A 24303-nucleotide genomic window follows, 5' to 3' on the forward strand; every position below is an offset into this window, starting at 1 on the left:
ACACGTGCAAGGCCCTGTGGCTTCCTTGGGCCTCTCTCTGGAAACGGCACACGTGGCTCAGCCTTTATCCTTCCTCCTTGCTCCACCCACCTGGGCTGTGGCTGTCTGACTGCTCTGCTCACCTTCCTGACTCCCTGGCCTGACAGCACGGGGTGAGACTTGGGGCTTGAATTCCAGCAACTGGGGCTTAGCCCAGGGTGCTCGCTGAGGCTCTTCCTGGAGACTGGTTCTAACCATATTTTGTGTGTGTCAGACTCTTTCGAGAATCAATGGAAACTTGAACCCTCTTCCTGGATAAGCACCCATCTTTACAGCCGTACTATTTTGAAAGAAGAAGTGAAACCCAAGTGTGGGACCTTGGTTAAGAAGCTCACTAGCACTAGATCAGACGTCAGGTTCTGGTTGCCTGCTTAGCGCTTTGGGCTGCTATTGTTGGGAACAACCAGGGGCGTCACCAAATCACCATCTCAAGCAGGAGCTGCTCAGAGGAAAGATTCATTTACATGTGAGAAGTCGGGAAGGTGGCGTCCTCTAGCTGCCTCCCAGAGAAGCCAGCTGCCAGGGCTTTTGCAGAAAGAGCTAAGGCCGTGTCCAGGCTGTAGAGAAGGAGAGCGCTTCCTGCTCACGCAACACACCTATTCCTACACTGCTCAAAACGCTGGCCCGGGGCCCGGTGTTATGGCACGGTGGGTTAAGCTGCCGCCCGCAACGCCAGCAGGTATTCCATATTGGTGCGCCGTTCCAAGTCCCAGCTGCTTGGCTTCCAACCCAGCTCCCTGCTAATGCACCTGGGAAAGCTGTAGGAGATGGCTCAGGTGCTTGGGCCCCTGCCATCCACGCGGGGGATCCTGATGGAGTTCCAGGCTCCTGACTTTTCAGCCTGGCCCGTCCTGGTGGTTAAGGCCATGTGGGGGATTGAACCAGTGGATGGAGGGTCTCTCCTTTGTCTCCCCCTGCCTGTTACTCTGCCTTTCAAATAAATGCATTAAAAAAAATCCTGACTCGGACTAGTTTTGCAACTTTCCTTGTCCATGTGGTCTGGTCCCTCTGAGAACCAAGTCAGCATCCCCTGAGAAGCAAGCTCAAGCAGTAGACTGAGAGTCGCTGCCTGTGTGCACGGCCCTAGCCTCCTGGTTACAGGGTAACCATGTACCTTGGTTTATAACCAGGAATGTCTTGCTCACCCAGTTCTGGAGGCTGGGAAGCCCAAGATCAAGGTGCCAGCAGGCTCCATGCCTGCCGAGGGCTCACGCTCTGCAGCTCTGCTCGCGGTGTCCCCACGGGGCAAGGGCGGGGAGACGCCCCGACCTTCTTTCACGGGGCCACGAATCCCACTCAAGAGGGCAGAGCCCTCCCCAAAGGCCCTGCCTCTTCTGATTTTCTCTTTATTTTAAAAATTATTTTAGAAACTTGTTTTTGTTTATCTTCAGTTATTTTAAAAGTAGAGAGAAGAGTGAAATCTTCCATTTGCTGGCTCACTCCTCAAACGCTGGCAACAGTCAGGGCTGGGCCAGACTGATGCCAGGAGCTCTATCCGGGTCTCCCATGGGTGGCACGGACCGAGCTACTGAGCCATCACCTGCTGCCTCCCAGGGCGTGCATGAGGGGGAAGCGGGCAGTGGAAGCAGAGCTGGGACTTGAACCCGGGCAGCCCCAGTATGGGACACAGGTGTCCCAAGCATCACCTTAACCACTACACCAGATACCCACCCCGAATCCCACCTCTTAATACTGCCACAGTGGATATTAGACTCCGACATAGGAATTTGGGTGGACACATTCAGACCATAGCACCCTCTCTTCAGCCTTCAAGTAGTGGCTCAAGAGGGGGAGAAAAGTAGGGTCCTGATCCCCAGAGGAGTTAGGGTGTGGGGAAGGGGCGGTCTCTTCTCCCACCCTCCTGCTTCTCTTGGTGACAGAGCCAGGCTGTGCTGGTCAGCCCTCCAGCCAGCTGGTTATTCAGTTAAGCAGTAGTGTAGGCTTGTCAGATGTTTAGTTATTTAGCGTTACTAAGTGAGTTAGAAATCCAATAGGTTCAGCAAAAAATTTGTATTTAGAAGCTTAACCAATCTGTTACTCAGGATCAATTTTTCAAATAGTGGTCCCTCAGGAACCCCAGGCAGAGGGTCAGTTTAATGGCCAGTCTGTTAATCAGGAAGCTAGCTGTTAAGTACTGAACAGCTGGTTCATCAGTGGGACCAAAGGGCAAGCGGGGCTGCGACCCGGTAGCCCTCAAGTGTGCCTAGCTTGTTAAAGCTGGAAGAGCAAGTAGGCAGGTGCAGAGATGTCAGCTCCGCCTGAGCCACCAGAGGGCGCTGCAACTCGCTGGGAAAGAGGCCTCACCAGGTGAACAGGGAAAAAGGGAGACTCAGAACAAGGGCCTGGAGGAGTTGCCACCAGAGGGCGCTGTGGCATCCCTTTACATCCACGCTCTGCCAGTGCCGTGGGCTCTGCTTCAGCTTGCAGGGGTTTCTAGGTTCTGGGGGGCTTTGGAGGAAAGGCCCCTGGGAGGGCTTCCCATTTTGGGGAGCGCCTAACCACGACATGCTCGGCTCCGACCCGGGAGGAGGCAATCCGGCTGCTCACCATAAGGGCTTGCTTCTCCTGGGCACGGTAGCCAGGGGCACGCCAACCAAGGCACAGGGTGATGGGCGGGGAGAGGCGGAGAGGGGAGGGCAGAGCAGGCTCACCTGTCCACCTTGGAGGGCAGGGAGGGTGCTGTGCTGTGTGCGTTTCCCTGTGTTAGGATTCTTGTGAATCAAAGTCAATTGGCATTTTAATTATGATTAATGTGATTATGCTTTGACGGCACTAGCTCAGTTTTAAGCCTGTGCTTAGAATACCACCTGCAACAGAGCCACATGGCAGACTGACAGCGAGCTGGCTGCTGGCTAAGCCGCAATGACAACTGTGCACCAAGGCAAATGAGATCCTTTTGTTAGCAGAGGTGGGTGGAATAGGTTCTTGTCTTCGTGCAAGAGAGTTCAGACGTGAGACAGGAGGCAAGGTTTAACGGGGTAGGCATCCATCAGAACGGATGGGCACCTCTCCAGACAGAATCTGAGAGACAGCCCAGCCGTTCAGCCTGGGGAAAGAAGGCTACATGGTGTAATGGAGAGAATACAGCCAGGCGGCGGCTCAGGAAAGAGCTGAGACCCGAATGTGCAGTCTGTACTCACCCCGGGGCTCATGAGGGGGTGGGGTCCAGGTTTTCCCCGTTTCTCCTCCCCCTTCTCCCTCTTCTCCAGGCTTTGCTGGGTGTGACTTAGGTAAAATCCCCCCCTAGGTTTCACTACTCCCTGCTCAGACAGGGGATCCCATCTGACGCAGGGCAGAGGCGCTGCCCCTCGGGTGCCTGCCTTGGGGGAAGACTGGAAGGTTTTATCATCCTGTGTCATCAGGCTCAGGTTTCAGCACCATCTGCAAGGTGTCCGGGGCATAACAAATCTTCCCAGGCAGACGAATCAATTAATTCCCAGGCTTTTATTGGGATTCCGCTCCTGGGCGAGGTTCCCCGGTCCCAACAGAGCAACGGTGTGGGTGTGTGTGTGTGTGTGTGTGTGTCGCAATTCAGAGGTTGGGAGGGTTCCTTTTATAGATACAGGATGTGGGGGTTAAAGGTTGAGGCAGGTCTGATCCTCACTGGTTGACCTTCAGGCACCTGCGGGGACCTTGACAAGGACTTTTCTTCCCCGGAAGTACAGGTAGGGACTCTCCATTCCTGGAAGTATAGGCCTGCCCTCCTTGCGGATCCCAAAGCTACCAGCTGGGACCTCCTTCGGCTTCTCAAGGGGTTAAGGAGGGCCCAGATCAATGGCTTAAAGCCTTTGGTGACGCCCACGGCCAGCAGCCTTGCCGGTGGACAGGAGCTGTAAGGCAGGAAGGGTGGGCGAGCTCCTGGGGAGGGGAGGACAACGGAGGTATTTATCCAGGCAGGACTCGGGGATTTCGAGCTCTTTTCCGTCTGGCTGGGAAGAACACGAGCCCAGGGACTGGGCTGCAGCCGGTCTGCTGAGCCGGTCTCGCTGGCTCAGGACGGCGAGGAGAAAGCAATGAGTGGGAGCAGTAATGATGCCTGCTCTGTCGAGATGCCCCGTGTGCCCAGAGCGTCACAGACCGCTGAGGCCGTGCAGTGGGGCAGGGTCTGCGGGCCCCCCAGACGTAGGTAGAGTGTCCTCCGCACGCCGGCTGCCGGCATGGCTGGAAAGCCTGTCTCCAGACCGGCCGGCACCTCCTACGCTAACAGCTTCTCCTGTTGCATGTGTGTGACCTTGCAGCTTTCAATTGCACCATCAGGGTGGGTGCAATCTTCCACCCAGAGCTGAAGAGGAGGGGGCTGAGCCCCCAAGGAGACGGGCTGTCTCCAAGAGGCCCCCGCTATGTCCATGAGCCCCAAGCCAATCAACATACAGTATGTGAAACCCCCTGTCCAACGGGCATCCCCATAGAGTGACCCAATGAAAAAAACCAGTAATGCCTTAAAAACCCCGGGCACTCCCAGAAAGCCACTGTTCCGTTCCGGGAGCCCGCCCTGGTCTCCTCTCAGACCAGGCGCTTTCCTGTCCAATAACAATGTCTGCCTCTTTGTGAATTGTTTCCCGACTTTTTATTTCTATCCTGAGCTGAGGAAAAGAACCCAGAAACTCGCTCTGGCAACCGTCCTGCCCTCTGTGGTCGGTTACAACACTCCCGTGGGAGTCGCCAGCCCTGGCTCAGGGGCGGAGCCGGGGGGTGGGGGCGGCAGGCGGGGGCGCAGAGCAAGAGCAACCAGGCCTGGGAGGAGGAGGAGCCTGGGGAACTAGGGGGCCCGCAGGGTTCTGGGGAGGATCTGCCCCGGAGCTCCTGTTAGGTAGGAGGTTAGCAATCCGCCGGTGTTTGTGAGAGAGAGAGCAGGTATTTTACCCTAGGAAGTCCTGCCCCACCCCACAGCCGGTCCACAAGGCAGGACCCCGGGCCAAGTGGGCTCCCCCGGCTGACAGCACTGGGACTAGAACCCTGGCAGGGATTTTACCGCAAGCCTCTGTCCAGAAGAAGGAAGAGGGGTAGGAGAGGCCGCGGGCAGAACTGGATCCCGTGCCCTGGTAAGCCCCAGTCTGAGTAGACTGCGCGCTCAGCTCTCGGCTCTTTCCTGAGCCGCCCGCCCGGCTGTCAGGTGTATTCTGTCCATCCAACCATGGCACCTTGCTTGCCCCAGGCTGAGTGAGTGGACGCTCTCTCTCTGATCTGTCTGGAGAGGGGCCCATTCGCTCTGATGGACGCCCTACCCCATTCAGCCTTGCTCCCCTGCAACCACTCCTCCCTGTCTCACGTCTGAACTCTCTTGTGTGAACACAGGAACCTATCCCACCCATCTCTGGAAGTCTTTGTCCTCTCCGAGGGCAGCTTGGACATGCCACAGGGTGGCGCTCGGGCCCTTCTCTGTCCCCAGGCATGCGGGGAACGCACCAACAACTGCATTCCAGTACAACCCCTCACCCGTGTCCTCACTGCACTAAGTGGCAGAGGCGGGTGGGAGCCAGCCAGGAAGGGCCTCGTGGGAACCTTAGGACCTTGCAATTTATCTGGAAGGCCAAGGAAGGGTTTTGACAAGCAGGGGCGTGATTTTGATGTGGTCTCGGGTGTATTCATTTCTACTGCAGACTCCTGCCTTGCACACAGACAAGCAGGCACGTCTAAGGTACAAAAAGTGGGAGTGAAATTTCTTCAAAAGGCGAGAAAGCAAACACACACGAAAATACCCATCAGGAGTGGGCAGCGGGCCAGAAGCTTACCCTAAAGGAGGCTGGGGGAGGGGAGACAGAGAGGGCATGCATGAAACACCCCGGCCGTGGTCTGAGGCGGGAGAGGGCAAGACAGGGAGTGAGCCCCCCAGTGTCTGGCCTCTCCCAAGAAGCAGGGGTGGCCTCCGCAGGCGTGAAGCCACATGGGAGTTATATGGCACCTCCACAAGTTCATTTTCATGGCCTAGGTCCCGGATGAAGCAGGTGCATCCTGGGAAAGGGGGTGCTCTGATTGACAAGTAGGAGGGTGGAGTGACCCAGGAGGGCCTGCAGTGACTTCTGGCCCAGCAGACCTAAACTACCTGCCTATCCCACATCATTGATTGACACCGACACAAGCGCACAATGTATACATGCCAGAGAGAATTCCCCTGAAATTCCCACATCCTGGGAAACTCCGCAGTTCTGGGCAAGTTGGGACAGCTGATGGAACTATTTAAACACAGCCTCAAACTGTCCTCTTTCCCTCTTACCAATGGGAAGACTGCGTCCCAGATTTTTAAGTTGCATTTGATGCTGCCCCCTAGTGGCAGAATGTAACATAGCATCACCACAAAGGTAAGTTTCATGGCCGATAAATAGCTTTCTTAAGATCAGAGGAAGAGCCGGAATGTTCTAACGATTTAAATGTATAACTTCTACAGTGCCACTAGGATATAGCATTCATTGATACTCCTCAGCGAATGTAATATCCATGGGCTGTCTCAGCCTAAGTGCTCTTTAACATTCCCCGGTGTCATTTAAACTTTGGAGAGGCTCTGGGCTCTGACTCTTCCTTTGGCAAAATGACTGTGCCCCAAGCCCAGCAGGAGTGGCGGAGTGTCCGGTCCTGCCTAGGCAGACGCAGAGGGGACAGGAAATCCAATACATGGACAGCAGGGTGCGGGGTGGATCGCTCTGCATGGCCCCCGAATGATGTTGTAAATAGCCACATGGCCCTTAGCCGACGAACCTGCATGGAGAATAGGATGCTGCTCAGGGCTGTGACGGTGGACAAGGAAGCGCTGGTGCAGCCCTGCTGGGGAGCAGGACTCGACCACCGACACTGTTACCCCAGATCCAAGCCTGGGCTCTGCCCCTGCAGCTCTGGGAGGAGCCACGCTAGCCCCAGGGACACAGCGTCTCCTTGTCAAGGCCAGGCTTGGCGGCAGCCCGCGTCCGAGGCCAGGCGGGCCTGCCCAGCCACTCCGAGGAAGTGAGCTGGTACCTCTGTGGTGGAAGCAATTCTCACTCAGCTGAGCTGGCTCCTGGGCAGGTACCACCCCCGGGCAGCGGCAGGGCACTGGGACCCAGGCCAGGACTCTGTGCCAGGCACCAGGGAAGCCACAGCTTCCCTGCCCAGCTGCTTTCTGCTTTCTACCTGAGGCTGGGTTCAGACACACCAGGGTTGTTAATTCTGTTCAGAAGTCTTCCTGAAGATGCAAGGATCCGGAGCGGGCACCGCAGCCCTCCCGCAACCGGCTTTCAGCGTCCTAGAAACTTCCAGAAGTCTAACTCTGCTGTGGTTACCAAGACCCCCAGGCGGGCTGGCTAGCACCGTTAGAGAGCTTGGCCGGCGCCGCGGCTCAATAGGCTAATCCTCCACCTAGCGGTGCCGGCACACCAGGTTCTAGTCCCGGTCGGGGCGCCGGATTCTGTCCCGGTTGCTCCTCTTCCAGTCCAGCTCTCTGCTGTGGCCCGGGAAGGCAGTGGAGGATGGCCCAAGTGCTTGGGCCCTGCACCCCATGGGAGACCAGGAGAAGCACCTGGCTCCTGCCTTTGGATAGGCGTGGTGCGCCGGCCGCAGCGCAAGGGCCGCGGTGGCCATTGGAGGGTGAACCAACAGAAAAAGGAAGACCTTTCTCTCTGTCTCTCTCTCTCACTGTCCACTCTGCCTGTCAAAAAAAAAAAAAAAAAAAAAAAAAAAAAAAGGAAAGGAAAAAAAAAAGAGTGAGAGCTTCGTTCTGTACAAAGTGAAGCTAGAGAAAGGAGACTCAATAGAAAGCAACAGTGACGCTGGACAGGGGCTAAGTGGTGACCCGGGAGAGAAGGGAGCCCGCGTGATGGCGCCTCTGTCTGACTGGTGTAAAGCCCTAACGTCCTAAGTCAGGACCCTGGCTTTCAATTCCGACTGCATGCATCTTTACAGGATTTTTAAAAATGTCTAATCCACACCACGAAATATATTATTCAGCAGCTATAGAAAGAGCTAGCTATCTGCGTGCATCTCTCTCAACATGGAAATATTTGTAAGACGCACCATCAATGAAGCAAGTTAATGAGAAACATCCTAAGGCAGACTGTTAGGAGAAACAACTTAAAATACACATTTTTTTTTTTGACAGGCAGAGTGGACAGTGAGAGAGAGAGACAGAGAGAAAGGTCTTCCTTTGCCGTTGGTTCACCCTCCAATGGCCGCCGAGGCCGGGGCACCGCGCTGATCCGATGGCAGGAGCCAGGTGCTTCTCCTGGTCTCCCATGCGGGTGCAGGGCCCAAGCACTTGGGCCATCCTCCACTGCACTCCTGGGCCACAGCAGAGAGCTGGCCTGGAAGAGGGGCAATCAGGACAGAATCTGGCACCCCGACTGGGACTAGAACCCGGTGTGCTGGCACCGCAAGGCGGAGGATTAGCCTAGTGAGCCGCGGCGCCGGTCTTAAAATACACATTTTTAAAGGAAGCAAGTTATAGAACAACATAGGGGCACTTGAAAGAGTTTGTGGAAAATGAAATTAAAAGATAAGTTTGTTTTTTGGTGCAGAAAAAAAAATTTAAAGCCATGCATGTTTTTTTCGTAACACATTTTCCATGAACTTTAAAAATATTATTTAGTTTACTTACTTGAGAGGCAGAGAAACACAGAGAGGGAGCTTTGACTGCTGGTTTACTCCCCAGATGCCCACCAGTAGCTAGGGCTGGGCCAGGCCAAACCCAGGAGTCCAGAACCCCATCTGGGTCTCCACCAGGGTGGCAGAGGCCCAAGCATCTGAGCCATCGTCGGCTGCCTCCCAGGCTGCGTTCACAGGACACTGGACTGGAAGAGGAGCAGCCAGGAAGGGAACTGACGCCCTCCCGTGGGACGTGAGTGTCCAGGTGGCAGGTTGCCCTGCTGCACCAAACCTGCCCCCTCCGTGAACTGAGTTCAAATCTGTGTGCTTCTGCCTCCGCACGGGAAAGTTCCGGAAGGCTGATTCTCAAACTGCTCACCGCGCTGCCTCTGGAGGGGGTAAATTCAGAAGAGGGTTTTTTTTTTCCCACCCCCCAGTAGTGTTTGATTATTTCCCAGTGGGCAGGTGCTAATTTTAGCCACAAAACCAAGAAAGCTAAAGATATCCAAGTACACACCAGACCGGTCACGAATTAAGCCTTTGCCTAAACCCAGGAGGAAGTCCAGGGCTCCCCAGAGAATGAAGCGCCTCAGAACTTGAAGAAGACACCTTAGTGCTGCACGTATCCTGAGTCTCAGGTGGAAAACCCTTCATGCACGCTCTCCATGGTGGCTCCTAGCAGATCTATCTACTTTTGCTGACAGATGTCGGGAACTGATCTTTTAAAGAATCTCATTCACTTTCATTTTTTCAATCTTCGAGCTGCGTTAAGCAGTTCTAATTCAGATAACACACAGTTTTCACCCATCAATGAAGTTCATTCAGATAAATTTTAAAAATATTGGTTCTCGGGGCTGGCACTGTGGTGCAGTGGGTTGGGCCGCCACTCGTGACACTGGTGTCCCATATCAGAGCACCAGAGTTCAAGTCCTGGCTGCTCTGCTTCCAAGCCAGCTCCCTGCTAATGCACTTGGGAAGGCAGCAGATGGTGGCCCAAGTCACCCACATAGGAGACCAGGATGGAGTTCCTGGCTCCTGGCTTCAGCCTAGCCCAGACCTGCCTGGCTATTAAAGTCATTCTGGGGAGTGAATAAGTGGATAGAAGATCTCTCTTTCTCTCATTCATATATATATATATATATATATATATATATTTATGTATATATATACACATATATATGTACATATACATATATATAATGCATATATATACATGGTCACTCTGCCTTTCTAGTCAGTAAGTAAATATTTATTTTTTTTAAGATTATTTATTTATTTGAGAGGCAGAGTTACAGACAGAGAGAGGGAGAGAGAGAGAGAGAAGTCTTCCCCGCTGATTCACTCTCCAAATGGCGTCAAGGGCCAGAACTGGGCCGATCCGAAGCAAGGAGCTTCCTCTGGGTCTCCCATGTGGGTGCAGGGCTCAAGGACTTGGGCCACCTTCCACTGCTTTCCCAGGCCATAGCAGAGAGCTGGATTGGAAGTGGAGCAGCAGGGACTCGAAATGGTGCCCATGGGGGATGCCAGCGCTGCAGGCAGAGGCTTAACCCGCTATACCACAGCGCTGGTCCCTGAATAAATAAATCTTTAAAAAGAAAAAAAAATATTGGTTCTCACTTGACCTGGAGTGACTTACATGTACAAACCATTAGTTGTACAGTGTAAATAGTCTTCAAAAATTTATTTGTGGACACAGACATATTCAAAGGTGACACTGGACAGACACAAGGGAAAAGGCTGGGGTGCTGACGACAATGGGGAATCTCACCGCACCTTGCATTTCTTCAAAGAGAACCAGCACCATCAGTTCAGAAATCACAGATTTAATGATAATTGCTTCTAATATACAAAATACCTTATAAAGATTATTTAGCTATCTAGTAACAAAGTTTTTTTTTTTTCTAAAAACGTGTCTAAAAGTCAACCAGAATTTACCACTCTCTTGAAACTGATGAAAACGGTTTACAAGTTGATTCAATTCTACAACTTATCAAAGGGAATGAGTCATCATTAGTTTTTTGGGGAAGAAAGTGCCTGAATGCAGCCTCTTCTCACCACCGAGCAGGTACAGTACACTGCATACTGACTATCCGGATAGCAGCACGTTTGACACTGCTCTTAGAAAATATTTTCCTAGGCTATAAAAATACTAAGTGGCGTACAAAAGTTTCAGCATTTACAGCAAACAGATTACAGCAGACAAACAGTGAAAACTGTCTCGTACCACAATCATCATGAACATCAGGTAGTGTTCTAACCATCTCGCTCTGATTCGGCATCTGTTTCTCCTCCAGTCTGTGAGAGTGGCAGGTGCAGCCCGGGCAAACCACCGAGTGTCACTGTGGGCATTCAGCTGCCTTGCAAAGTGCTGCACGCACAGTCGCAGCAGAGCCTGCTCCTCAGGTCGGGGGTCAGCAGTTGACAGCCCGTGAGCCACATGGGCCCCCCCCCCCGCCCCGGTCCCCTTCCCCTGCTACATCACGTTGTCATCAGCGGCTGGTTGCCTTTGTGCCGAATGAGCAGGGTCGAGCAGCTACCACAGAGACCGTGTGCAGCCTTTGGGTCTGCATATACTGAAATCTTTACTATCTGGCCCTCTGTGGACAAGCCTGCCAACTCCCTTTCTAGATAAATCACTTCAGGACGTCGCAGAACGAGGACTGGAGTAAGACTGTCCACGATGGAGAACGTTCGGCCAGGCCCATCGCCCAGTACCACAGCAGGCCAGGCTGCCAGCTCCGGGCCCTGAAATGGTATTCTCGTACTGTAGGTCATGTCTGCCCAGGATAAAGTACCTTCTCTTCTGTACGAACTGGCCACTTTGTACCACGAAACTCACGTACCACATTACAGCAGCGTGCTTGCTCTTTAACCCGAACCATCTACGCAGCTCCCAAACACAGTTACTAGCCTTTCTAAAAACCAATCCTCTAAGACCTTTAGCAAGACACAGAACTAGCAGTGGGTGTCTCCCAGCTCCCTGCGTTGGTGCCGACGCTGCAGGGCTGTGCCGCGTGCCTGTCAGATCCCCTCCCTGTGACACGCCTCGTGGTAGCTGGTACTGCTGCCATCCAGGGCCAGAAACATGTCCCTCCGGACAAAGCGCACCAGGTTCTCAAGGGGGCACATGGGCTTGGGCGAGCGCTTGTGGTGGTCCTGGCAGAAGGAGGTGTGGAATGTGACATCGACCCCGTTGTAGAGGACCCGCACGGAGTGCTCCGTGGGCTTTTCTCTGTCTTGCCAAAGCTCAAAGATCAGCCTGGCGGCAAACCTCGGGAACCTGGCTTCTGCCAGGCCCAAGGCGCTGAGAACGGGTGACAGGGTGACGTCGTGGGCAGAGTAGAGGGCAAAGATCTCTTCTCTCCCGCCCAGGGCAGCGCGCTGCATCCGGCTGACGGTCTGATTCAGGATGGGGTGGGCGCCCAGGAGCGAATACCCGAGGTACAGTTTCTTCTCGCGCCGCTCTCGCTCGTCCTCTATCTGATGGGTCTTGATCACCTTGAAGTGTTCCATGCCCAGGCAGCCGTGCCGGGTGCAGGGGAAGCTGACGTTGTGGCAGAAGTGGCAGAGCATGGAGTCGATGGGGTTGGCAGCTCGCAGCTGCTTGGTGGGCACGTCCACGATCTTGGCCATCTCGCCGTAGGTCCTCTCCAGCTGGCTGTTCTTCAAACGCAAGAGGTACTGGCGGTGCTGCTCCTGCTCCAGGTAGTGGTTTCTCAGCGGGCAATAGCAGCTTCCAGCACAGAACAGGGCGCTCGGCTGGTGCCGGAAATAAATCTTCTTCCAGTCGAAATCGGGGAGAAACCCGTACAGCAAGGCCAGCCCGCTCTGGAGGGTCCGGCTTTTCCCGGTGGTCTCCAGGTAGAGCTGGTCTGTGGTCCAGTCGCTGGGCAGGAGCCTGTGTTTCTTGAGATAGATGTCCCGTAGCAGCTGGCCGTTCTGCAGATGCTGCACCACACCTGGAACAAAGAGCAGGCAAAGGGCTCCTTACTCCCCGCTCAGCACAAGGAAGAGCCAGGAGAAGCCCGGTCGGCGCCTGGCGCTGGAGGGTTTTCGCCCAGTGTTAGAGGAGATGACCGAGCTCTTTCACCACTGGATGGCGCTGCAGGAATGGGGTCAAGGTCAGCTTGCACAGGGGTCCTCTCCGTGAGGAGCAGGTCCTTGTCCTCTGTTCCTCCCCTGGGGGAGGAGTGCACCTCGCTCCCTCCCTCTTGCCTGGCCCTTCCCCAAGGAAATGTCGCCACCCGTGGGGTCAGAGGGCAGGATCATGCAGCCCTTGGGGACGTAGCCTGTAAATGCATGGACCTAAGGGAGTGCTCTCTCTGCTGCCCGGGGCCAGGGCCTCCCTCAGTGTGCAGGGGCTGCTTGGTGAGCCCAGTCGGGGAGAGGCCACCGCCAGCGGCCTGCGTGCTGCTGGGACCCCGTCTTCCCTCCCAGTAAAAGGCCCCTGGGGGCTATCTTCTCGAGATCCTGCTGGGACTCCCAGGCTCTCCACATGGCTTGCAACTGTCCCATAGCCAATAGAATATTTGGATGCACCAAAATTGATTAACATTTTAGCTGCCATTTCCATGAACTTTCTGAACTACTCTCATATTTGGAAGAAGTCATCTTTATGGTTGCACACACATATGGGCATTACGCTCCATTCGCATAAGACAGAAGGAGAGAAGAAGGTGTCTTTGTAGGTGCCTGCACTTTGTTTCCAGAAGCTTTGGTGGGGGGGTGATGCCTGAAAACTGGGATTCCAGGTTCTCTGGGGGGGCGGAGACACGGGGAGGGGATGAGCTCAGCCACACGACGGGGCATGGAGAGCAGAGCCCCCCTGGGGACCTGGGCTAGCGCCACTGCACCTCCATGGAGTTTGCACAGAGCAGTGAACTGCTCCGTGGCTGCGTTTTCCTAGACTACGCAGATTGAAGCTGGGATGTTATAGTGGGTCAAGTTTTTCTCATTTCATCTCCATAAAAGCCCAGCGTAGAAGGAATATACAAAACCTTCAAAAAGCTTGTGGAGGGGCTGGCGCTGTGGTGTAGCGGGTCAAAGTCCCAGCCTGCAGTACCAGCATCCCATATGGGTGCTGGTTCGAGTCCCAGCTGTTCCTCTTCCAGTCTCGCTCTCTGCTATGGCCTGAGAAAGCAGTAGAAGATGGCCCAAGTCCTTGGGCCCTTGTACCCACATGGGAGACCCAGAAGAAGCTCCTGGCTCCTGGCTCCTGGCTTTGGATCAGCTCGGCTCTGGCCATTGCAGTCATTTGGGGAGTGAACCAACAGAATGGAAAACTCTCATTCTGGCTCTACCTCTCTCTGTAACTCTGCCTTTCAAATAAATAAAATACTTCTAAAAAAAAAAAAAAAAAGGTTGTGGAAGACACACATTAGGAAAAGCCTATGCATGGATTTCCATTTCTTTTATTTTTGGTACTCAAATAAGCTTACCTTTTATTTTTAAACATTATTTCTTTACTTTTATTTGAAAGAGAGAGATTTTCCCTCCACAGGTTCACTCCCCAAATGCCCACAATAGTCAGGACTGAGCTGGGCCACAGCCTGGAGCTAGGAACTCCATCTGTGTCACCCAGGTGAGTGGCCGGGCCCCAAGTTCCAGAGCCATCACCTGCTTCCTCCCTGGGTGTGTGTTACCAGGGAGCTAGAACTCGGGCGGGGGTGCTGCGGTGTACGGGCTAAGCCTCCGGCTGAGCTGGGGTCTCAGCTGCCCCTCTTCCCATCCAGCTCTCTGCTAATGGCCTGGTAATGCAGTGGAAGATGGCCCAGGTGCTTGGGCCCCTGCACCCATACGGGAGACCTGAAAGAAGCTCCTGGTTCCTGGCTTTGGAGTAGCCCAGCTCCAGCTGTTGCAGTCATTTGGGGAGGGAACCAGTGGATAGAAGACCTCTCTCTCTCTCTCTCTGCATCTGCCTCTCTGTGCCTCTACCTTTCAAATAAACAAATAAATCTTAAAAAAAAAAAAAAAAAAAAGCAGCCTCTTAAACACAGCGGCACTCAGGAGCGATCCCACACAGCAGCTGCAGGGACCCTAGGTGTGCAGGTTGAAAGTGACTATTACACCGGCTATGTGTGCTTAACGACATTTACAATAGAAGCCACAAGTTGACCACGAAAAGAGAATGCAGGAACAGGAGCAAACGGCACTGCAAATATTTCTGGCATAATACTAATCTAGGAAATGATGATGATAATCCATCCATTGAGAAGAAGGTCTGAATAAACGACTGTCTCTCAGCGTGAGGGCCTGCCAATGTCTTCTCAGAACCCCCTCGCCGTGCACCCAGAGGCAGGGCAGGCATGTGGCACAGTGGTTAAGACACGGCTTGGGATGCTCGCATCTCACTTCAGAGCGCCAGGCCCACGTCCCATCCCCCTTTCTGATAATGTGCCTGGGAGGCAGCAGCTGATGGCTCAAGTACTTGGGTCCCTGCCACCCACATGGGAGACCTGGATTGGGCTCCTGGTATCGGGCCTCATCCAGCCCTGACTCTTGTGGGCATTCTGGTAGTGAACCAGCAGATGGGAGATCTCTCTAACTCTGGCTCGCCCTCAGTTTCCCTGCCTTTCAAATGAGAATCAAAACAAAACAGGGGCTAGCACTGTGGTGCAGTGGGGGTAAGGCACTGCTTAATGCTGGTATCCCAATATATCAGAGCACTGGTTCGAGTCCTGGCTGCTCCGCTTCTGATCTAGCTCCCTCTAATGTGCCTAGAAAAGCAGTGAATGATGGTCCAAGTCCTTGTACCCCTACCACCCATGTGGGAGACCCCGAAAGAATTCTGGGTTTTTGGCTTGGGTCTGGCCATATCCAGGCTGCTATAGCCATTTGGGGAGCGAATCAGTGGATGGATGATCTCTGATCTCTCTCTCTCTCACTCTCACTTTCTCTCTCTCTACCTTGCAAATATGTAAATACATAAATTTTCAAAAATAAAACACAAGTAGCCCCTGAGTCCTGAGCCTAGGCCTGCCCCGCCCTCTGCCCAGTCATCCTGACCCCCTTAGCCAGTGTGCATGGACAGGGAACCCCGAGAAGCTCAGTGGTTTTGCAGGTCCACCTCTGAGTGCGGCTAGGCTGGCCACTCTGTTCACAGACCCACAGTGTGCCCACGGCAGACGGGGTGGGGACCACATGGCTTCTTTATTCCTGGCTCCAGAGTCCGGAGGCCTGGCCACATCCGGACCCTCAGAGTCTGTGAGTCACCTCGGAATTCTTCCAATGAATTTCCTCTTCCACTAATGTAATCAGAGAGTCCAGCCAGCAGTTCTTAGCAGGACTGGTGCTGCCCTCCAGAGGGGCTTGAGGTTGCATTGCCAGAATGATACGGGGGAGAGGGTTGGCACTCCATGGGTAGAAGGTACACAACAGGCAACCATTCTCTGTTCTCCATTCCACACGACTTTGGAGCCAACCATAGGACATTCCCACAGGTGAGAGCCTGTTTGAATACTTTAGCCTAGAATCTAACTCTGTGTGTGTGTGTGTGTGTGCAAACACCAGACCACTTTTGGCCGGCGCCGAGGCTCACTAGGCTAATCTTCTGCTTGTGGTGCCTGTACCCCGGTTCTAGTCTCAGTTGGGGCGCCGGATTCTGTCCCGGTTGCTCCTCTTCCAGTCCAGCTCTCTGCTGTAGCCCAGGAAGGCAGTGGAGGATGGCCCAAGTGCTTTGGCCTTGCACCCGCATGGGAGACCAGGAGGAAGCACCTGGCTCCTGGCTTTGGATTGGTGCAGTGCGCCAGCCATAGTGGCCATTTTGGGGTGAACCAACGGAAGGAAGACCTTTCTCTCTGTCTCTCTCTCTCTCTCTCACTGTCTAACTCTGCCTGTCAAAAAACAAAAAACAAAACAAAAACCCACCAGACCACTTTTGCATAATATTAACATCCACTGAACTTTCCAGAAATATAACATAAATTACGGGATGCCTCTACTTCGTTTTCAATCAGAATTTGTCAGAAAAACCCACTCCTGACACGTGGTCGCAGAGCCATCAATACAACATCGCCCAGTCATCTGCGCCTGTAGCTGTGGCCAGTCACCCGGTCCAGATTCAGGTGCAGGCATCGACTGCTGCATTCTATTTTCTCCAAGCACCTGCACTGAGATACACAGAACCATGGAATCCGTAAGATTCCATTTGTTTGTTACAATGAGATCCCTGATATCATGTTTATCTACATTTCACTTCAGGATAATGGAGGAAGACTGCACAAAACCTGTTAGGAAAAGAGGAGGACTTGGGAGATTAAAACTCCAGTTCTAGGGGCCGGTGCTGTGGCGCCATGGGTTAATCCTCTGCCTGTGGCTCCAGCATCCCATATGGGTGCCATTTCTAGTCCCGGCTGCTCCTTTTCCGATCCAGCTCTCTGCTATGGCCTGGGAAAGCAGTAGTAGATGGCCCAAGTGCTTGGGCCCCTGCACCCACATGGGAGACCCGGAGGAAGCTCCTGACTCCTGGCTTCAGATGGCTCAGCTCTGGCCATTGTGGCCTTTTGGGGAGTGAACCAGCGGATGGAAGACCTCTCTCTCTCTGTCTCTCCCTCTCACTGTCTGTAACTCTACCTCTCAAATAAATAAAATCTTTAAGAAAACAAACTCCTGTTCTGTTCTAACAGAGGGTTCAGACATGTGGACGTAACTGCCAAAGGCTTGTAACACAACTCCCTACCCAAGGCTAGACCTCCTGGGCCTTCGGCTAGCCCCACTCTGTCCCTCGACATCATTCATCCCATGAAGATGGCTTCCATAAACTGGACACTCAGCAGGGCCAACTACAGGACAGACACCTGCTGGAACACGAGAGAGCATGGCCACCGTGGTCCCCTGACTTCCCCATGAAGGCTGCTGACCAAGCAAAGGGCCTTCAAGGCCCCAGATTGAAGAACCAGGGAACTCAAACCTCTTGGGGGAGGGGGGAGGGCACTAGTCTCTTCTCCTTCCAGCAAGGGTGACTCCACAGCCGCCGTCGCCCACCTGCTCTGACAGTGAACCCACTGCATGATGGCCTGACCAGGGCTGTGGAGGAATCGGCCACGTTGTTTTCCTTCTTGTTTTTTGTTGTTGCTGTTTTATTTATTTATTTGTTTGCCAAAAGATTTATTTATTTATTTGAAAGTCAGAGTTACAGAGAGAGAGAGAGAGAGAGAGAGAGAAAGCTTCAATCTGCTGGTTCACTCCCCCAGATGGCTGCAATGGCCAGCACTGGGCCAGGCCAAAGCCAGGAGCCAGGAGCCAGGAACTCTGTTCTGGTCTCCCCATGGGTACAGGGGACCAAACACCTGTGCCAAGTTCCTGCCATCCCCTAGACCATTCTCAGGGTGCAGAGTCGGAAGTGGAGCAGCCAGGACTACAGCTGGTGCTCTGATATGGGACGACAGCAGGTGGCAGCTTTCCCCACTATGCCCCAGGCCACATGCTTTTCTCCCTGAGCTCTTGTACATGAAAACCTAGCAGAAGTTGCATTTGAAAGATGAAAGGTCACAGGATTGGTTAAATAAGGAATGGCCCACCCACAGTGGGATCGCACGCAGCCATCACAGGTGATGTAGTGGGTGACTGTTTACAGGTAGGGAATGAGGCTCACAACCTATTAAGTGAAAAGCTGGGTTACCAGTGTTAGTAAGTTGTTACTGTGTGCACTTCGACGTGAGAAGAAAGGGGACTTCTCAGGGCCTGTGCCTTTAAACTTTGCTTTCTTTTGCTTGTCTTGCTTACTTTCTCTTCAGGAATGTGTGTTGTCTTTGGCATAGGAAAATTAAAATAAGCTATTTCTAATTTTTCAATAGATACTGTGGTGAGCCCGAGCTCCTTGGAGCGTCAGTGCTCAGAGCAATTTCCCCAAACGTAGGAGCATGGCAGCGTGGCTGGGAGCGGCACGTACCTGTCTGCGTGAGCTCGCCCATCTCACACAGCGGGTGACTGGGGTAGAGAGGCAGGGAGTTCAAGGGGCTTTCGAAAGAGGCTCCGGATCCTTTCGACATGTGGCTAACGAAAGCTTCCAGCTTAGGGTGATATGGTTTCCTGAAAGACAACACAGAGGATGAGTGGCCCGAGGCCCTGGAACAGCCCACGCAACACCAGGTTCCAGCAGCAAAGCCCCAGGGGAGTCACGACCCTGGGCACCCACAGCAACAGCCCCAACCCTCTAAAATCCCCATTCCAGGTCGGTGCCGCGGCTCACTAGGCTAATCCACCGCCTGCGGCACTGGCACACTGGGTTCTAGTCCCGGTCGGGGCGCCGGATTCTGTCCCGGTTGCCCCTCTTCCAGGCCAGCTCTCTGCTGTGGCCAGGGACTGCAGTGGAGGATGGCCCAAGTGCTTGGGCCCTGCACCCGCATGGGAGACCAGGAGAAGCACCTGGCTCCTGGCTTCGGATCAGAGTGGTACACCGGCCGCAGCGGCCATTGGAGGGTGAACCAACAGAAAAGGAAGACCTTTCTCTCTGTCTCTCTCTCTCACTGTCCACTCTGCCTGTCAAAAAAATAAATAAAATCCCCATTCCGTTTTCACGCAACCACCGCCCCCCACTGCCACATGAAACCCCTCTTGGCGCTGTCAGCCCAATGCCCCCGCCTCTGCTGACCGCGTGCTGTGCTATGGGATTCAGTGTTGCCCTTGACCTTCCTGCTCCCCAACCTGCACCGCTTCTGGGGCTCTGGCTCCAGGATGCCACCCCCAACCACCCAGCCATGCCCGCTGGGAGCCAGGAGCTGCCTGGGTCCCTTCTGCCGTGCCCTGCACAGCCCACCTGCCCTCAACCTTGCGGACTCCTCCTGCTGGGGCTTCTCCACCTGATTCCCTTCACCCTCACTGTCACCTGGGCTTGGGCCTCAGGCAGCTCCTGCTTGGGTGGCAGCGGGCTCCTCACAGGCCCTCCACAGCCACAAGGACTCCAGGTGACTCGAGTTGCCACCACCCTTCCACACTGACGCTGCCTGTCAAGTGTGTCCTGACCCGCCTCCCTCTGAGGATGCCCCTCCCCTCTCTGTCTGCCCTGGCCACACACAGTCAAGGCCTTTGTCCCCCTAGCACACAGCGCAACCCCTCCTCCCCAGTGCCACCATGTGCCGCAGGGTGGCCCTATCCTCCTGGGGAACGCACCCCCAAGCTTCGCCTCAGTCACCTGAAATCCTTGATTTTTCCAACCTTTGGAAAACCTCCCTTTTGGAAAATTGCTTGCAGCGTGAGGCAACCGAGATCTCCACGCTGTTTCCGGCACGCCGTGCGCACTGCACACGCACCGGCTCATTCAGCGTGGCTGGCCATGAACATCTGTACACGTGATCTGTGTGTCTGCACGCTCGGTCAGTGGAGACATAATTCATCTTCCTAGCAGCTGATACCAATTTTCTCTGAAGAGTGAAATGACCAGTGCGCGCGCACACACCTTTCCTGTGAATACCAAATGGCCTGTGAATGCAGATCCGCTTTCCGGCTGACGAGAGCGGGGACAGATAGGGCAGCTGACTACTAGGCTGCGCAGGAGTGGGCATGGGAGGAAGCAAAGATAAACAGCTCTCTCGGCAAACTCCTGCTGGCTGAAAGCACCATTAGCTGTGGCAATGCTTTAGAACCTGCTGCCCAAGTGGGTTTCTTATCTTTCAAAAGCAGAAAGCTGAGAGGAAAATCCATCTTCCAAAGAGTCTGTTTTAAATTTAGAGCGTGCCCATCCCGACTGGCCCCAGGCCCTAATAAATCACACCGGCTGGCTACAGGGATGACGGCTTTTCCCTCACCCGAGGCGGAAGCACATACACGTTTGCAGACCGGGCAACAGAAGGTGCAGACAGGGAACGGGACTGCCGACGTGAGCCACTCAGGCAAGGCGCCCGCCAGCAAGTGTTGAGTGCCCTGCTCTGGGCCATCGGTTCAGCCTGGTGACTTCTGAGGCCCTAAGAGAGTGTTGCTGCTGCTTTCAGAAGTGGAATTTCACGCCGGAAGGCGTCTGCTGGGACATCCCGGGGTGTCTGGGCAGCTGGCAGCTGACTGATGTGCTTGTCACACCTCCCTCCGTGGTGCCCAAAGATAAAATTGGTGGAAGGAAGGCTTTACTTACAGGACGGCTAACACCCGACTCTATCTTTTAAGGGGGAAGGTGATCAGACAGCCTGTCTGGTCCATCCTGCCTGGCCCATGGCATCACCTCTAGAGCCCAGAAGGTTCTTAGCACTGGGTGGATGCTGCACATCACGTGGGAATGAACCTCCCTGTGAAGGGTTCCAGCCTTGACAGCCTCAACACATAGGGCCCAAGTGCCCATCGTGTTTATTAAAATACCCGGGTTTTGATGGCCATATGAAACAGAAAGGCTGCTGTAACACTACTCACTGGACGCTAACGCTCTCCTCTTTCTTGGGAACTTGGTAAGATCCCGGGCTGGGGGCCATGGAGGGTCAGTACAGCCACATGATTAAGTATTTGCCATTGTAGTGGAAGAACGCATTCCGCGTCTTCACATTCTTGCCTTTCTTCTATCTGGGTTTGGATGGAAGCAGCCCAGGTTCACCCACAGACATCCCCGGGGAACGGGCACACAATAACCTAGGAGGAACCCGGGGCCCTGACTCTCACAGGCAGAGAGAAGCGTGAGTGTGCTATTTAATGGAATACAGCCTCGAGTCTCCTCACCCTGGCAGACACAGAAATGACGGCACCTTCCAGAAAACCTCCTAATTGCAAGGCCCCACTGCTCATGTGCTTTCTTGCCGGAAACTGAGAGAATCCAAAGGTTTATCATCTTGAGACTTGAAGTCACTCCCTGTAGAGCTCTGACTTACATTTTTATATGCATGGCTCACGCCTGTGTGTGCCACAGAGGGCGAGACAGCACCCTGAGGCTGCTCTCTGTACTCAGGAGAAATGAACTGTGCTTCAGCCATCGCCTGAGCACCCCTGAGCTCTGCAGAGAAGAGTCCCTGCCATCAGAAGACAGGATTGAAGGACGCTCACTCAGCTGGAGATGGGAGTGAAATCATGCCCGGCTCGTCTGTTGACTTACTTATTTATCTGAAAGGCAAAGCTGCAGAGAGAGGGGGAGAGACAGAGAGAAAGAACTGAAGCTAGGAGCTAGGGGTTTCTTCTGGTTCTCCCATGTGGATGGCAGGGGCCCAGGCACTTGGGCCGTCCTCCGCTATTTGTCCCAGGCCATTAGCAGAGAGCTGGATCGGAAGTGGAGCAGCCGGGACATGAACAGGGGCCCATATGGGATGCTGGTCCTGCAGGCGGCAGCTTTACCTGCTACGCCATAATACCAGCCACCTCACCCCAGGTTTTTAAAATGTATGCCAAGGAGCCAGCATTGTGGCATAGCTTGTTAAGCCTCTGCTTGCAATGTTGGCAGCCCTTATGGGCACCAATTCAAGTCCTGGCTGCTCCACTTCCAATCCAGCTCTCTACTAACTTGTCTGGGAAAGCTCTGGAAGGTCGTGCAAGTACTTACACGTGGGAGACTGGGCTGGAGTTCCTGGTTCCTGGCTTTGGCCTGGCCCAGCCCTGGCTGTTGTAGCCATTTGGAAAGTAGACCACCAAGTAGATGGAAGATCTCTCTCTCTCTCTCTGCCTTTTTAGTAAGTAAATAAATAAATCTTTAAAATGTAAGATTCACGCCACTGAAAGACTGTGTTATCTTCCACTGTTAGCATGACGGGACTCTAAGGAGGGAAGCCCTGGGCACTCCCGTCTCCAGCTTTCCGGCCCGGTCCATGTCACCTGCTGTGACCACTGCCCCAGCTCCCTGAGCCCCCATCACGTCGCGTCCTGACGTCTCCTGTGTGTGCAATGCAGCGTCTCCCCGGACTCCTCTCTGGCTCTGGCCCCACTTGCTCCCAGCTTCTGTCTCGGACACCGTCCAGGCTCCGCTTCCACTGCAGCGGACAGGCTGAACCCTCTCAGACAAGCCCCCGTCTCCCAGCGGGCCCACACGCCGAGCCCCGGAACTGCCACCTGCTGGCCTCACACAGCTTGCGCTGAAGTGCTCAGAACTTCCCTCCTGTGGCCCCGCATCTGAGCCCAGCAAACAGCTGCTCAGAAAAACCTGGGTGCCGGCCTCCCCTCCCCCACAACCCGTCACCAAGTCCTACTGACCCGACCTTGTGACCTGCTCTAAGAACCGCCCTCTCCCCGTCTCTGTGGTCCCTGCCTGACTTCCTGCCCCCATCACTTATTCAGTCAACAAGTATTTGCCACACTCCTCCTCAGTGCACGGTCCTAGGTGCCTGGAATGCAGCAACAGTGGACAAAAGTAATAACCCCTGCCCGCAGGGAGCTTACTGACAAGACACGATGACCACAGCAAGTGTGTGTGTTACATGGGGACAGATGTTGTGGGAAAGAACAAGGGAAGAGGCTGTGAGGGGCTTGGGCAGATGGAGAAATGCCTTGTCATTTTAGCTGCAGGGTTTTGAGTAGGCCTTAGCAACAACTGGCCATAAGGCTCTCTGAGGGTAAAGGCTTTTGGAGAGAGGAAGACACTATGTGCAAAGGCCCTGGGGCAGCAGTGCGCTGAGTATGCAAAGTGCTAGGTACAGCGAGGGTGTAGTAGAGCAAGTGAGGGCAAAGAGCACTTTAATGAATGCCTCGTATGAGAAATGCAGTCTCATCCTGGATCTCTCTCCCCATGACAACATTGACACCATCGCCACCATCAAAGTCGGCTCTACTTTAGGGCTGCCAGAGACCTCTGCTCCAGCCCCCTGCCCTCAGCTCCCTCGCTGCCTTCATGCTGGGAACCCACCCTCTCCGGCTGGGCGTGCAGAGCAGCAGATGACCAAGTTCCCGCCCCACGCCCAGCCCTGTGGCAAGCGCTGAGCACCCGCAGGCGCCGAGCTGCACACCGTCCACACGCTGCACAGGCTGCCCTGTACTGCACCCGTTCTGGTCGCTTTCTCTGGGTGGCCCGATCTGCCCCCCTCCCTGCCCCAACTCCCTGGGGTCAGGCTGCCCCTCTTCTGGCTCGTGGCCCTAAACATGGTACCCGAGCCACTCCCACTCCTACTTCTTCCTGCTCCTCCCCTCTTTCTCTTTTCTCTCTAATGCTGCTGCTGCCGCCACCTGCGCTGACCACGGTTCTCTGAGGCTCACCATGGGGCAGCACCAGGCCTGCCTCTAGGGGTGCACTGGCCCCATGAAGCCTGGAGCGACTTTGCTCTCGCCACCCCTTAGAAGCTTGGGCTCCCACCCAGCCACACGTCGATCTCTTTCTCAGACATGTGCCGCTCTTCCAGCCTCAGGCCCTTTGCACTTGCTGTTCCCCCCATCTGGAACCCTCTTTCCCTAGATCTTCATGGACCCGGCTCCTTCACTGCCCATATGTGCCAGCCAGCCAGGACCCAGCACGTGACAGGAGCATAAAACCGAAGTTGTTGAATGAATGCCGATTAAAGTGATTATTTTTCTTCCTTGGATGTAGAAAAGGACATTTAACTCATATTTGTGAATGCAAAAAAAAAAAAATTGGCTAATAACCTTAACACTGGCTCCACACGGTACCTTGAGGGTCCCAGCAGTATCACGTTCAGAGCCCGTGGCATTCAGGAAGACTCTCGGAGAGCCACGGGCCGTGTCGCTGGGGCTGGAAACTGTGGGCGGCTGCCTTGCAGGACAGTGTGTCCCTGCTGGGCTCAGCTCACTGCACCCCTGCCTGCTGCCGGCCTGGAGCAATGGGCACACTCCGGCCCTCGCTGCCTCTTAGGGGGTCACGAGGTCACCTAC

General features: G+C 54.3%; 1 protein-coding gene and 1 long non-coding RNA gene across 7 annotated transcripts in view; one reads left to right on the forward strand and one right to left on the reverse strand.

Moving 5' to 3' along the window:
- Positions 1-24303, forward strand: part of LOC149127135 (uncharacterized) — a 563175-nt gene that overhangs the window by 443496 nt on the left and 95376 nt on the right. The gene's annotated exons all lie outside the window — the stretch shown is intronic.
- PXYLP1 (2-phosphoxylose phosphatase 1) overlaps positions 10394-24303 on the reverse strand; it is a 69208-nt gene continuing 55298 nt past the window's right edge. For all 5 annotated transcript variants that reach the window (XM_051818661.3, XM_089331134.1, XM_089331135.1 and 2 more), the window contains 2 exons: positions 18476-18615; positions 10394-12545 (listed from right to left, as the gene is read on the reverse strand). In XM_051818661.3, the coding sequence (XP_051674621.1) occupies positions 11608-12545; positions 18476-18615 (1078 nt within the window). In that variant the 3' untranslated portion in view covers positions 10394-11607. The remainder of the gene's footprint in view (positions 12546-18475; positions 18616-24303) is intronic.

Source organism: Oryctolagus cuniculus, chromosome 4 (assembly GCF_051225735.1).
Source record: "Oryctolagus cuniculus isolate XC-2025 breed Fujian yellow rabbit chromosome 4, ASM5122573v1, whole genome shotgun sequence".
In the NCBI taxonomy this organism is placed as follows: domain Eukaryota; kingdom Metazoa; phylum Chordata; class Mammalia; order Lagomorpha; family Leporidae; genus Oryctolagus; species Oryctolagus cuniculus.